Genomic DNA, 15,565 nt, shown 5'->3' on the forward strand with positions numbered 1-15,565 from the left:
CATAGCCTCCCAAGAGGCCGCTATATCAGGGTCCCTTCAGCAGAATCTTGCTGGCATGTGCATTAGTATCTGGGTTTGGTGGCTGATGGTGGGATGGATTCCCGGATGGGGTAGTCTCTGGATAGTCTATAGAAAATAAGGTCGTTTTAAACAGATATTCTTTACTTTGGGTTATGTTTTGGGTCATGTTTCCTTATGATTAGTTTTTAATGGCAAATTTTTAGTAGAACTACTTTTCTTTTTTTAAAGACAGGGTCTTTCTATGTAAACCAGAGATCTACCAGTCTCTCTTTTATTTCCCAAGTCCTGGGAATAAAGGTGTGTGCCACAGTGCCTGGCATCTAAATACTTTTTTAAATGACATTTATATTTAAATAACATTAAACTTTTTGTGAGTTTATTATCTTATGATGTAAAATAAGGCCTACTTTGGATTAAGGAAGCTATTTTATATTTCACTGAATATTGTTGCCCAGACTGGCCTTGAATCTCCCAATAGCTAGAATTGTAGGCGTGTAACAATTTTTTAGCAAGAATATTTTAGGGGCTGGAGTAATAGATGGCTCAGTGATTAGGAATGTTTACCTCTCTTGAAGATCAGAGTTAGCTTCCAGTAGCTGCATCAGCCCACAACCACCTGGAACTCCAAGGATCCAAGCATGTCTTCTAACATCTGTGGGCTCTTCTTCACATGTTGTAGACATCAATCCATACACAGACAGACACATAAATTACAAAGAATTTTAAATTGGCATAGAAGTTGGAGTTATAGGATCTAGGGTATTGGCTTTCAGTAGGAGAAGATAATGCTTGATGTCCTTACTGAAGAATAAATGGATGCTAGGGGTGTTGTCTAATGAGTGGAAGTGGTGGGTGATGTGAAGCATCTGAATAGCACAGAGTAATTTCTTTTCTTGTCTAACCAGCATCAAAAGGATGGGGTTGAAAAATCCTTGTTGCAGGCCATGTTGGCCCACGCCTTTAATCCCTGCACTCAGGAGGTAGAGGCATGGACATCTCTCTGAGTTTGAGGATAGCCTCCTGTCTACAGAGTGAAAGTTGTAGAATATTATAGATACAATTCCTCTGAATTTTTTTATGTGCTGTCAGCTTCTCTTTAAAAACATGCCTTTTATTTGAATGGTAGAATTTCTTCCATACATGTTTTATAGAAAGTATTTTTTAGGGAAGTTTTACATGTAAATACCATGACTGTGGAGCATTGTAAATATGTATACAATAGGGTCCTTAGCAGAGGACCTCTTTATCTTTCTAGTGTGTCATTTACTAACTATAGAATGTTCTCTATATGCTCAGCACCTCCTTACTCCTACCCACTTTTTATGCTAAACATACTAATAGTCGGCTTGGATTTCTTACTGTTTAAATACAGCCTGATTACTATCAACCAGGATAGAAGCTATGTGGTAGCTCCTGCTTAGTAATCTCATCACTATGGCAGGGTTATGCAGGAATTTCTAGGAGTTCAAGGCCAACCTGGGCTAACAAATCAGACACTACCTCAAAAACCCCTAAACCGAATCAGGCCTGGTGCTTATCAACACCTGCCTTTAATCCCATCACTTGGGAAGCAGCCCTAGGCAGAGCTCTGAAATCAATGCCAGCAGTCCCACCTACACAGTGATAACTTGCCTGGAAAAACAATCCAAGAGAGGTAGGGGTAGTGGGTGACTATAATCAAAATACATTGTATACACATGAAATTATCAAAGAATAAATAAAAGGTGCTTTTAAAATCCAAAGAGACAAAAATGGGGGAGAAAGTAGTTACTATATTTTCATAGAGATTATTGTATTACTTTATTGTAAGTGTGAATATTTTTATTTGAAGGTTGGAGACGGGATAGAGAAAAGAGAGATGATCAAGATGAAGTATCCAGTGTGAGAAGTGAGGGTGGTACCATCCGAGGCACCACTAGAGGTCGGGGAAGAGGCCGGGGCCGAGGAAGAGGCCGAGGCCGAGGAAACCCTAGATGTACGACATGAGATTTTTTTTTCCTCTGTTAAGTTTGAGCTTGGAAAAAATTAGCAAATAGTCTTGTTTTTCACATTACCCTGTATTATGTTAATTATTTTTTTACCTTTTTATTTGTAAGTATGTGGTTTTAAGTCAGGGTGCATGTGGACATCTAAGGACAAATTGCAGGAGTTGGTTCACTCTACTACGTGTGATCTAGAGGTTATATGCAGGGTATTAGCTTGGTCACATGGCCTTTCCCTGCTGAGCTATTTCAGTAGTCCTCTGGCACAATGGATCAACTAATCATTTTAGTTTGGCAGTAAATTTGGTTTTGTATTTGAGGTTATTCATTTTGGATTTCTCTTTATGGTTACTGCAATTTTATTTTTTAATTTTGTGATCGCCTTTCTTTTACTTTGTATCCAGTGAACTTTGATTATTCATATGGTTATCGAGAGCTGGGGGAAAGGACTGAGCAGCCATTTCCTACAGAGCTGAACACCAGCATGATGTATTATTATGATGATGGCACAGGTGTGCGCGTGTATCCTGTAGAAGAAACTCTGCTTAAAGAGTACATTAAGCGCCAAATGTAAGTAAAGAAAGGAAATTTTGATATTTACCACCCCCTAGAATATTGAGAAAATAGGTATCTACAAATTTTTCTTTGTTCATATTCCTGTTATTTTCCAGAGAGTAGTTAAAATGTCATTGCATAATGAGTAGGTATGAAAAATATATAAGACTAAAACTTCTGTATATTATTTAAAATAAGTAAAATGTGTCTCATTTGCAAGTAGATATTTATATTAAAATTTGTAAACGAGCAGGGTATGGTACATGTCTATAATTCCATGACTAGGTTTCCTGAGGCAGCATTGCTATGAGTTCAAAGCTTACTACTGATTTAGGAATCTGCATTTCAGTACGGTTTTAATTTATGACTACAGATGTCTAGTGTAATGTCCCAGGTTTTGTAATCTCAGACAAGATTCTGAGGCAATGGGATTAGGCATTTGAGATGCAATAAAAATCAGAGTGTACCGGCATTGATTTATTAGTGTTGCCAAGATGTCAGTAAATATGCTGTATAAGAACTTTGCACTTTGACTGATAGATATCACACAGGACAGATATACATCTTATATTTTTATTTATTTTTATTTTTATTATTATTTTTTAAAGCTTTATTTATTTATTATATGTAATTACTGTGTAGCTGTCTTCAGACACACCAGAAGAGGGCATCAGATCTTGTTACAGATGGTTATGAGCCACCATGTGGTCACTGGGATTTGAACTCAGGACCTTTGGAAGAGCAGTCGTGCTCTTACCCACTGAGCCATCTCACCAGCCCTTTTGTTTTTATTATTATTATTTTTTTTTNTTTTTTTATTTTTTGGTTTTTCAAGACAGGGTTTCTCTGTGTAGCCCTGGCTGTCCTGGAACTCACTTTGTAGACCAGGTCCGTCTCGAACTCAGAAATCCACCTGCCTCTGCCTCCCAAGTGCTGGGATTAATGGTGTGCGCCACCACCACCCAGCTACATCTTATATTTTTAAAGTAGGGTAATTTTTCCCCTCTCCCACAAGTGAAAACTTACCCCAAATCAGTTAATCTTTAGACATGCTTAGTTCTTCAAGGTTAGAATTTGTCCTAAGTAATTCAAGGTTACCAAGTAATGGAGTTGTACACTAAATTGTGTGAAGCTGTGTGCTCTGTCCTAACTTGCTACCCCCAGAGAACTTCTCTGGGCCTGGGCGGCTGTCAGATTGCCTGTTACAATGTCGCCATGATTTCTCTCTATCCCCTTGGATCCTGAGCTTTGTCTTTTTTTTTTTTTTCCATTTTATTATATGGACACTTTAAATGTATGTTTCCAAGTTCTTTGATATTTTTCCTTCTGGGTCTTTTATGACTTTTGTCTGTTTATAATCTGTCTAGGGCAGGGTTAAGTGGGTCTGTGCTTAAATAACTAACCCTGAGTTAGTCTGTATTCTTTCACTCCATGGACTTCATGGAGTCAGTGAAGTATAATCTACTCATTCTTCTCTTTGCTTGGAAATGCTGAGAGTCAAAGCCTGGGTTTCTCTACAAGCTATGCTTGATTGTGTTACTGTCTTGGCATGTTTTTTATTTAGTTGTATGCTGGCTGCTAGGGGTCCTAATATACAATGTTAGTATGTTGTTAGGTTGGGGGCAAGGGGGACCAAAAAGTACCCTTCTTTTGAGTATGACTCAACCAAAGACATTCTCAAGTGCACTGTTCTTCCCAGTGTTTGGGAGGCAGTAAACTGCTATGTTTAGCTTTATTATTATTATTTAGTGTTTAAATGAAGCAGGTGGGGGTAGCTTTGTAATGGAGTCTTTCAACGAGTGACTCATGAAAAATTCAGGGCTCTAGAATTTTCACTTACCCAGCAAGTATATGGCTGGATTCTGAACAATATAAACAAATGGATTTTAAAGTTTTGTTATATAGTTAAACTATTAGCATTAATTTTTAATACATTTCTGCTGTGAATAAAAGAAATTATCAATTGAGCAGGGGTTTTGCTGTGTGCTATGTTACATTCATGTATATTTACTTAACTTCTAATATGGTATTATTATTAGCCAGAGAGATTAATTTGATAACAGTTGTTGTAAGCAGTGGGTACACATCTGTGTTGCCAAATGAGTGGATGAACTCATGTCCTCTTTTCTTAGTGAGTATTACTTCAGCACAGAGAACTTGGAACGGGACTTCTTTCTTCGAAGAAAGATGGATGAGCAGGGGTTCCTGCCCATTTCCCTTATTGCTGGTTTTCACCGTGTGCAGGCTCTCACCACAAACCTTAATCTCATCTTGGAGGTAAATATTCATTTAAAAAATAATAAAACAGCTAAGCTTAAACTGTCCTTTAAAAGTGTTTTAAAGAGCAGAGCATTGGGCCAATATAGACAAGATCCTGGGTTAATCACCCCCCCATCCCTCACCCCCCCCAAATGGAAAGAAAGAAAAGCGGGCTGCTGAGATGCTTCCCTGAGTGAGGGTGCTGCTTGCTATCAACCCTGAGACCTGTGTCCTAGCCCTAGAATCCATGTGGTGGTGAAAGGAGAAAACCATGTACAAGCTGTCTTGACACCACATGTTCACCATGGCTTACATATGCAAGGCCACACTGTGCACAACATTCGAGCATGTGAGCACATGCATACACACACACAGACACTGTACATATACTGGTTATGTGTTTTTAAAAGTATGCTAAGGTATTTGCTAAGAATTACTTGGGAAGTTCAAGACAAGTCTGAGCTACAGAGCAGGACCTTTTCTCAAAATTAACCCACCTCCTAACTCCCAGAGAATTATGCTAGGTATGGAAATTTAAAGCCACTCAAAAGTCAGATAGTATAATTCCTTGAGTCCGTATATTCTAGGTCAGCTGTCATCTCAATAAAGACAATAAAAAGCTGTCAATTTGTTCTTCCTAAGTTCAGAGAATTTCTCAGCTTTTTTCTATTTTTATAAAACTTAAATGTCTACCTTTGAAAACTTGAACTTTTAGTATTCTTAAATCTTCTTTCAGACTGCTCTAAACTAACATGCAATTGTACTTATTAAATATTGATTTTGTATGTGCTTTGGGAAGCCTTCCCCCTTCACATGAATGCACATGTACACATGCTCATTCATGGATGCAGGGTACCTCTGACTTGTTTCAAACTGAACTCTGTCGCGCCTGCTCTCTTGACCAGCAAGGAAGACGCAACCACCAGTTCTTCTCTCAGCAGTTTATTCAGCAACCTTCTTTTTTCATCTCCCCCAAGCCCTGGGCTACAAGCCCTTTTATACTCTCCTATCCACTCCAATCTCGGCAGGCCACGTCACCTCACCAGGCACGCGGCCTCAGCCAACCAGAAGAGTAGGAACAAGCTCCATAGCCAACAGGTGCCATCTTTAAGGTGCGGCTTTGGGTAGCCCAGGGGAGGGGCCGTAGCCTCCCACAGAACTCCATGGACTTCATGGAGTCAGTGATATGTAATCTACTCATTCTTCTTTGCTTGGAAATGCTGAGTCTCTTTGTAGTCATGGCTTTCCTGGAACTTGCTGTGTAGACTAGCTGGCTTTGAAGTGACAGAGATCCTCCTGCCTCTGCCTCCCTGATTGCTGGGATTAAAGGTGTGTACCACCATCACCCTTTGTCTTCTTTAACTGTATCATGAAATAAAATGCCTAGTTGATCTGCTAGTCAGAACTTTGGATGCCCCCAAATATCAGTTTCTACAGGATCTCATTTAGATCAAGCTTTGCAATTTATGAAAATGCCAGTTTTTTGTTTTTGTTTTTTAACATTTTTTTAAATTTATTTTATTTATTATATGTAAGTACACTGTAGCTGTCTTCAGACACTCCAGAAGAGGGCGTCAGATCTTGTTATGGATGGTTATGAGCTACCATGTGGTTGCTGGGATTTGAACTCCAGACCTTCAGGAGAGCAGTCAGGTGCTCTTACCCACTGAGCCATCTCACCAGCCCGTTTTTAAACATTTTTTAAGATTTAAGATGCTTGAACTTTTTGCATATAGTTGTTCCTTTTAGAATTGTGTCTGCTTGTTTCTTTGACACAGGATAGTAATCCTTTAATCCTCCTATGTCGCCCTCTTTAGTGTTGAGATAATTGGCACGTACTATCATGCCTGGCTGTTGGTATCCACCTCTTCTTTTACTAAGGACAGAATTGTTTTAACTTTTAAAAATCCTGGCAGCAGTGGGTTTGATACCCACCTCAATGCTTAACATCCCTAATGAAAGACACATACACACAGCCTTTATATTTTGATATGCCTTAATCAGCACAATAACTGGGCTACTGCCTAACTTCCTCACTACTGATAGAATCTACCTCCCTCTGATAATTCTGAGTTACAATTTACCAAACTCTGTGTTTTATCTTGGCTGCTCTGGACCCAGAGGTCTGCCCAACTGTGCGGCATTCTTCTAGCTCCTTCATATGTTGTCTCTCATCTCCTCCACACTGTCTTGGCATAGCGGATTTCCCTTCTGCCCTCTAGGTCACCGGAATCTTCCTCTGTCTGCCCTGCCCAGCCATTGGCTGCCTGCATCTTTATTTACCAATCAGAACCAACTGGGGGCAGGTTCCAAGAAGCTACATGCAGACACTGGTGTAAGCAGTTTTGGGGACCCAAATTAACATTAGAATTCAAGCAGCAGTAGGACAAACCTACTACATAGAAGGCAAAGTCTTGTGCATAAACCTCTAAGTTGTCTTTTACATAAAAATAAATTCCACAGGATCTGTAACAGTTTTTACCTTACCTTTGGCCAGTAATAAGTCAGTTGTTCCCTTGTTAGTAATCACTGTGATTAATAAAAAGAAAAAGAAAAAAAATGACAGGTACCATTATCATTAGAGTGTGATTTCTTTTTTGTATATTCCAGGTCTGACTTGCATTCATACCAAACTATGTAACTTTGGATAACCTTTCATGATCCTTTTACCCCTACCACCTTTCTTGATCCTTTTACCCCTACCACCTGAGGGAGTGCTGGGTTACAGGCACACATGACCATACCTGGCTTTTCTGGGGGTATTTGTGATCAAACCCAGGACATCAATCATGTAGAGAAGAGCTCTAGGAAGTGAGCTCTATCTTCAGCTTGTGTATTCACTTTTGCTGACAGTGGGAGTTGGGGTTTCATGGAGCGCAGCCTATCTTCAAGCTCACTATGGAGCCTAGAATGACTTTAAGAACTTTGCTTACCCCCATTTATCTTCTACCCCCATTTCCTGAGTTCTGTTTCTGGTTTTGTTTTTTGAGACAGAGTCTTAATATGTATTATTAGCTCTGGCTGGCCCAGAGCTTTCTGTATAGACCAAGCTGGCCTCAAACTTGTCACAGTCCTTTTGCCTCTGCTGCCTGATCAGTGAAATTACAGACACGGATCAATTCACTGTTTGTCTCAGACACATTAACTATATTATAGTCTACTAACTTAAAGCTTTGCAATTTTTAGATTAGAAACATAAGACATACAACTAAGACCATTTGAATGTAACTTTAATGCTTAAAATTTCTATTGCCAGGCACTTAAGGATAGCACAGAAGTAGAAATTGTGGATGAGAAAATGAGGAAAAAGATAGAACCAGAAAAATGGCCAATTCCAGGCCCTCCTCCACGAAATGTGCCACAAACAGACTTTTCTCAGTTGATTGATTGTCCAGAGTTCATACCTGGCCAGGCCTTTGGCTCCCATACAGGTAACTGCTTTTTGTCTAGAGCAAACAGTGTAACAGTGGGCTGCTTGTGAGGTTTCCTATTTATCTGTAGTTTATTGAGCTTTCAAATATTACTTATGTTTTCTCCCAGCTAGACTATAATTATGCAGAATCATAGTGTTTCTTGATGTTAAATTTTTTTTGTGTGTTGTCTTGTGTGGACATTCTTCCTATTTTTTTAAATTCTACTACTAATGACTATATATCACGCCACTTCTCTACATCTAAAACTGAAAGAACCAAAATTTATACCCAAGGTGGGCTAGCCTTCCTTTACTTTTGTTACCAATGTACTTTAACCCTGTCTTGAAAATATAAGATAATTCATATTCTAAAATAGTATTGGAATTTTCTGCAACCTGGTTCTTTTGAGTTTCCAAAAACTATGTTAGTGTTAAGAGTTTTTTGCCTGGTTCATTTTAAAGATAATTGCTCTTGGGAAAAATATGTGTGCTTAACCTTTTTTCAGTCAGGGTGATGATCTACTGATGCTCTTGGATGTCATATGATCGGAATATACAGTGGAGTAGGTGACTCCCTGAAATACCATGTAAATATGAGAGCAAATCGTGCTGCAGAAGTGAGAGTGACCATACTGTCTTCTGTGCAAGAATGTCTACGCCCACCCCCTTGTGGAGAAGGTTGGGCCAGCCTGCAGTGGAGAAAATCACCTTACGATAATGATGTGAGACAAACCAGAGGACTGCTGTTACTGTAGGAGCTTCTCCTTTCTATGTCATTAGCTTAGGCTGCACAGGCTACTTCATTCATGGTGGGAAAGTTAATTGTTATCATTGGGGAAATACTGCAAATTCTATCTTTTGTTTCCAGGCATTTATACTTTGCCCAGATCAATAAAGCAGAAAAAGAGAGGATTGAGTAGCATTTCCAAAATTGTTAGGTCCTTTGCTATTTGACTTGCTCTTTAATATAGTATACTTTGCATAACTCACATGTTGTCATATTTCACATGTACTATAAGATGTATTAATGTGAATACTTAAGGGGTAAGAAATTTAAGTTAAATAAATAAGGGCATTTTTCCTTTATGCTTCAAAATTGTTTTTAAAGGCTTTTCTTTTTTATTGTTTATTTATTATTGTGTACTTATGATATGTATGTTTTCTGAGTGTGGGCATATGTGTGCCATGGTGTGTATGTGTGGAGGTAAGAGGACAACTTTACAGAGTTGGTTCTTTATTTCCACTGTGGGACTCAGGTATTAAACTCAGGTGGTTAGATATGCCCAGCAAGTGCCCTTACCTTCTGAGCCATTTTGCTAGCTTCAAAATTGTATTTCATATACTGGCATGAAAGCAGTGCCTGCCTATCTGTGTTCCACAAACTGTAAACCAGAACAAATCCCTCTTGTTAGGAATTTGGGGACAGCAATAAAAAAATAATAATAATAAAGAAAGTTAGTGCCAAGAATAACGTGCTGTGTTAACCTGACCGTGTGGTATGTAGGCTTTTGGAACTGGTCTTCAGAAGGAATGACCCACTTGGATGCAGAGCTCAGTGGGTCATTCTGAGTGGCTTATGGGAGACCAGCATGCCAGTGAACAGCTAGAAAGTGAACATTATGCTCAGGAGTTTTCAGAGAGGGGCAATTACACTGTGGAGAGGTGAGCTAAAGGCTGTTTGCATTTTCTTCTGATGGAGACTATGGGTGTAATCTACCCATTCCTGAAAAAGTACGTCCTAGAGTGGTGTGCAGTTTGTGTGGCAGTGGCAGGTTCAAGACTGAGGCAAGCTTACCACTCACTGTGCTTATTCACATCTATAGTAGGGAAAAGCAGGGAGGCTGGAAAATGTGCAGTTTGGGGAATAAAGGAGTGCACCAAGCAGAGTGCACACAGAGCTTTTTATAATTAAGGAAATTAGTACCATTGTTTACTGAGGCAGGACACATGCCCTGAGAGTAAAACCTATGGAAGTCTCCAACTAGTGAAAATAGGAATTGATTTGAAAGAAGAGAAACTAAACTGAGACTGTGGCTATGTAAACAGACTTTTATGAGAACTATTTCCCGGTTTTGGAAGCCCAAGTGTGTTGAAAGGCTAGTTACAGGCTAATTAAGCTGCTTACAGGTAATAGGAGCCAGCACAGCACCTCAGTCTGGCAGTAGAACTTGGATGCTTTGTCAGCATGTAAAATGCAAGTTACAGGGTCACCATTGTTTGAAGCTCTGTAAGGTCAAGTTGCAAAGTAGACTTCTAGGCTGTTGGGAGTTCCAGATTTGTGGAACACCTACCAAGGAAAACTGGAGTAGAATCATCCCATGAGAGAGGCTATAATACTACAGGTGACAAAGTTGGAGGGGCAGACCTGTTCATGGTCATTCGATCCTGGATGATAGTCCCACAAGCCCCAGATGCTGATCACGGTATAATGCTTTTCCTCCTAGGTTTAGATATTGCTTTGATCCAGTCTTCCCTTACTATACCCCATTCCTCTCTGTTGGAATGGAAATGTTTACTTTATGCCTTTGTACATTGGAAGTATGTAACTTGTTTTCTGAAATTATAGAAACTCACAGTTAAGACCTTGCCTTGCATCTCAGAGCCTTTGGGCTTTTGAACAATGTTGGGACAATTAAAGACTATGGTGACTTTTGAAGTCAGACTGAATTTATTTTGCTTTTTGAGCCTATGGGAGTCAGAGATGAAATGTAATGGTTTAAAAGTGATTTGTTTGACAGTCAAGTTGACAAGGAGTGTACTTGTAATAATTAATCTTCATTGTCAACTTGACTGGTTATGTCTGTGGGGCATTTCCAGAGAGGTTTAACTGAAGAGGGAAGACCCATCCTAAGCATGGGCTGGGTGCTTGGCCTGAGTACCACCATTCATCTCTCTGTGCTTCCTGACTGCAGACGCAGTGTGACCAGCCACCTCATGTTCCTATCACCATGCCTTCCCTGCCATCATGGACTCTGCCCTTCAAACTGTGAGCCAAGATAAATCCTTCTTCCCTTAAGTTGTTTCTTGTCAAGTGTTTTGTTGCAGTGACATAAAAATACAGCTAATTTACAGCCTATCAATGATGGATATTTTTAGATATTTCTGTTTGAAACCAAAATGTTTCCTTTGGTTTTATTTCTTTTAAACTCCATATGTAAAGGTATTTGGATTATAAATGTAAATGATACACAAAATTTGTTACTCTTTAAATCACAAAGAACTAGTTTCCAGTGTTTTGTGCCCCATAGTTTTTATCTTTCTCTTTCCATAGTTTTCTACCCATAATGTTGTCTCTCTGCAAGAACTACTGTATGCTTTTAAAGATAAGTGAACTTTAGGTTTCTATTCCTAAAGATTATTCAAATAACTCATAAAAATGTGTAAACTTGGGATCCTTTTAGCCAGCTTATGAACAACTAGTTGGGAACATTGGATAATATAGAAACTATTTTTTATACCAGATAACTGTAAACTTGGGGTTCAAGATGATATTTTAGCCAGCTTATGAACAAGTAATTGGGATTGTTTGGTAATATGGACATTTTTTTCCCATAAGATAACCAAGATAGGTCAGTCAAGTTCCATTAACAATTTATGTATTATTAATAAAATTGCAGGAATAAAATCAAAGTTTTATACATTTTACCTTTTTAACATCTTTAGATACATTTTTTTTGTTTTGTTTTGTTTTTCGAGACAGGGTTTCTCTGTGTAGCCTTGGCTGTCCTGGAACTCACTCTGTAGACCAGGCTGGCCTCGAACTCAGAAATCCGCCTGCCTCTGCCTCCCAAGTGCTGGGATTAAAGGTATGAGCCACCACGCCCGGCTCAGATGCACTTTTTATGTTCAGCATAAAAAATGTCATGTTGATGTCAGCTGCTTTATATTGCAAAAGAGCAAGCAGATGCCAGATGTATGGGATGCTGACAGAATCATGCTGATGCACATTAACTCAGGAGTAAATCTGTCCTCCATTTCCTATAAATCTTCACATCTGACCTTGTTAGTCTACTTGTAGATTGCCTGGAGAAATAGTGTGTCACTGGACATGAGAAGAAATAAGGTAGGACTACAGATAGCCTTATGTAATTATAGGTGGCGACAAGAAGTGAAGCTTTTATCAAATACCCTTTAATATCAAATTATACTATCTTAATAACTTTTTATTGGTTTCTGTGCCATTTGTATGATAAAATATTTTAACATAATTGATCCTTTTTATCACAGAAATGTAAATATCTACTTTTTCCTCTTTGGAGGTTGAATTGTGTGACATGGGTTGGCATTGCCACTGAGCAGAAGATCTTAATCAGCACAAAAGGTTTATTTTGAGACTGGTAAGATGACTTCTGGAATGTAGGGTTTGCTATGTGGGTGTTGTGTACTGTCAGCCCATGATGTGTGAGAGGAAATGGTTACTGAATAGGCTGTGGAACTTCCTTTGAAAGCTGTATGTAGATGTTCTTAAAGAACTGCTCATTACTCAGAACTGTAGTAAACCCACAGTGAGGGGAAAAGCCACCCTAGATTTAAGTAGACATTTTTCATTTAATATAAAATTAACAAAGGTAAATTGTCTATATTCTTAAAAATTGTACCCAAGGTGTTATATGGCCAAATAATTTTTATCAATGTAAATTAATGTTAGAATCTCCAAATCTCAATCTTTTGATTTTAGGTTATTAAAAATAAGCAATTTAAAGTATTTTAGTTATAAAAGAAAGTATGAATCTGGAATACATGACGTGGTATATATGTTTAAGCATAAAGAGAACAAATTTCATCCTAATATTGTTAATTTTACTCTTTGCCAAATATTTTAATATTCTATTTCTAAGCACATACATTTTTAGTATTATAAAACAACTATATTCCTATAACTGTAAACCTATAATCAAGCTTAGAAGACCTTAAGAGATGACTATATATAACTGTTAGATAGGTATAAGAAAGCTAAACTTGTGTAGTGAAACAGTAAATACTGGGGCTGGAAAAGATAGTTTTAGTTGTTGGGAGCACTTGCTGCTCTTCAGAAGACTCATGTAGTACAACTCACAATAACTTGTACCTCCAACTCCAGGGGACCCAGCACCCTGTTCCGACCTCCTCAGGTACCCCAGACACATGTGGCACCGCCCCCTTAAATAAAAACAAACATAATAATGGACAATTTTAATTTTCTCATTGTTGTTCCAATTGCTATTCTGGCATTTAGATTCTATCTATATGTAGTAATTCAGTTAAATTTAGGAACTAAGTCACCGCATCCCCACAGTTAACAAGGTAGTGGTTCTTTGGTCATTGTATAAATATTTGAGCATTAAGAAAACAGGAGCTGTTGTTTTCCTGTACTCTTCTTTCTCTATTGGTGTAAAAAATAACTACTTATTTCATATGTATAAATTGTTTTTCTGATTTTTATGAGTAACTTGGTGATAAATGTACTGTTTATGGAGTGTCAGTGTCCCAGGAGGGATTTTTGAACCCTACATATAATTTCAAAGTTTGTAGAAGCCTTAAATAAATTACAAAATATTTGCCAGATGTAGGAACAGACACGTTTGATCCTAGCTCCAGGAGGAGACAGAGGGAAGATCTTTTGTGAGCTCCAGGCCAGCCTGGTCTGGCTAAGAAGTGCGAGACTTAAAAACAAACAAACATGCACATGCCAGCAAGATTCTGCTGAAGGGACCCTGACATAGCGGCCTCTTGTGAGGCTATGCCAGTGCCTGGCATACACAGAAGTGGATGCTCACAGTCAGCTATTGGATGGAACACAGGGGCCCCAGTGGAGGAGCTTGAGAAAGTACCCAAGGAGCTGAAGGGGGCTGCAACCCTGTAGGTGGAACAACAATATGAACCAGAGCTCGTGTCTCTAGCTACATAGGTAGCAGAAGATGGCCTAATCGGTCTAATTTGGTCTTGCAAACTTTTTTTTTTTAAGATTTATTTATTATATGTAAGTACACTGTAGCTGTCTTCAGACACTCCAGAAGAGGGCGTCAGATCTCATTACGGATGGTTATGAGCCACCATGTGGTTGCTGGGATTTGAACTCCAGATCTTCGGAAGAGAAGTCGGGTGCTCTTACCCACTGAGCCATCTCACCAGCCCCCATCTTGCAAACTTTATATGACCCAGTACAGGGGAATACCAGGGCCAAGAAGGGGTAGTGGGTGGGTAAGGGAGTGGGGGGGAGGAGTGTATCGGGGACTTTGGGGATAGCATTTGAAATGTAAATAAAGAAAATATCTAATAAAAAATGTGTTCAAAGGAGAGGAAGAGCTAAATAAAATGATTAAGACAACTGAAAAAAAACCCACTTCATAGATTTCTACAATGCTATGGGTATTTTGTTTACATTTAGATATTACATGCACAAGAGTGAAAATATTTGAAATGTTAGAGTGCAATGCAGTGTAGTCTTTTAAAATCCCAAAACAAGAATTCAGATTGAATGGAATTATGAATTGAAATAAATTTGTTGGAATAAAATTTAAAATTAAAAAAAAAACAAAAACAGTAACTAAACAAAAACATTTAAGTTCCAGTAATATTCTCATAGATACTTTTATTTGACATAGCCACATTTTTACGACATACCTAATGTAAATCTCGGCTCATTTGGAACAGAAGGTACCAGGTTTTTTTTTTAGCAGCACTTTACAATTGTCTTGAGCATATTTCAAAACTGGCTTTACTGCAAGTTCTATACTGCATGTAACTAGAGTTTATTGTATAATTTTTTCTTTTCTTGTGGTAGCAAATCTAAAGACCCAGCATGAGCCATATGTTTACAAGCCCATGCGCTACTGTATTGACTAGGATATTCTGCAGCCTTTTCTATCCATGTATCAAAGGCAAAGATACTAAATCCAACTCTAGCATGTTTATGGAAATAAATCTTGCAACCCTCATCACACACATTCCTGGTCTGCTATAATTTAGTCATTAAAAGACTCAATTTTCATCTATCAGATTTCTGCATAAAGCATTCACCCTTGAGGATTTTTAATGAAAGTAATAATCTTAGAACTTTAGAACATACCCTCCCTCCCTCTTCCCTCCTTTCCTCCTTCCCTACCTCCCTCCTTTTCTTCTCTTTTCTTTTCTTTTCTTTTCTTTTCTTTTCTTTTCTTTTCTTTTTTTCTTTTCTCTTCTTTTCTTTCTTTTCTTTTCTTCTTTTCTTTTCTTTTCTTTTCCTTTCCTTTCCCTTTCTTTCTCTCTCTCTCTCTCTCTCTCTCTCTCTCTCTCTTTCTTTCTTTCTTTCTTTCTTTCTTTCTTTCTTTCTTTCTTTCTTTCTTCCACATCCCACACCTCCGCCCCAACCCCATCT

At 38.4% G+C, this 15,565-nt stretch overlaps 1 protein-coding gene across 1 annotated transcript in view; it reads left to right on the plus strand.

Moving 5' to 3' along the window:
- Nucleotides 1-15,565, plus strand: part of Larp1b (La ribonucleoprotein domain family member 1B) — a 92,523-nt gene that overhangs the window by 18,667 nt on the left and 58,291 nt on the right. Inside the window, 4 exon segments of the mRNA XM_021196315.2 lie at nucleotides 1,853-1,996; nucleotides 2,408-2,573; nucleotides 4,691-4,835; nucleotides 8,074-8,248. Of these exon segments, the coding sequence (XP_021051974.2) occupies nucleotides 1,853-1,996; nucleotides 2,408-2,573; nucleotides 4,691-4,835; nucleotides 8,074-8,248 (630 nt within the window).

This window comes from Mus pahari, chromosome 4 (genome assembly GCF_900095145.1).
Source record: "Mus pahari chromosome 4, PAHARI_EIJ_v1.1, whole genome shotgun sequence".
Classification (NCBI taxonomy): domain Eukaryota; kingdom Metazoa; phylum Chordata; class Mammalia; order Rodentia; family Muridae; genus Mus; species Mus pahari.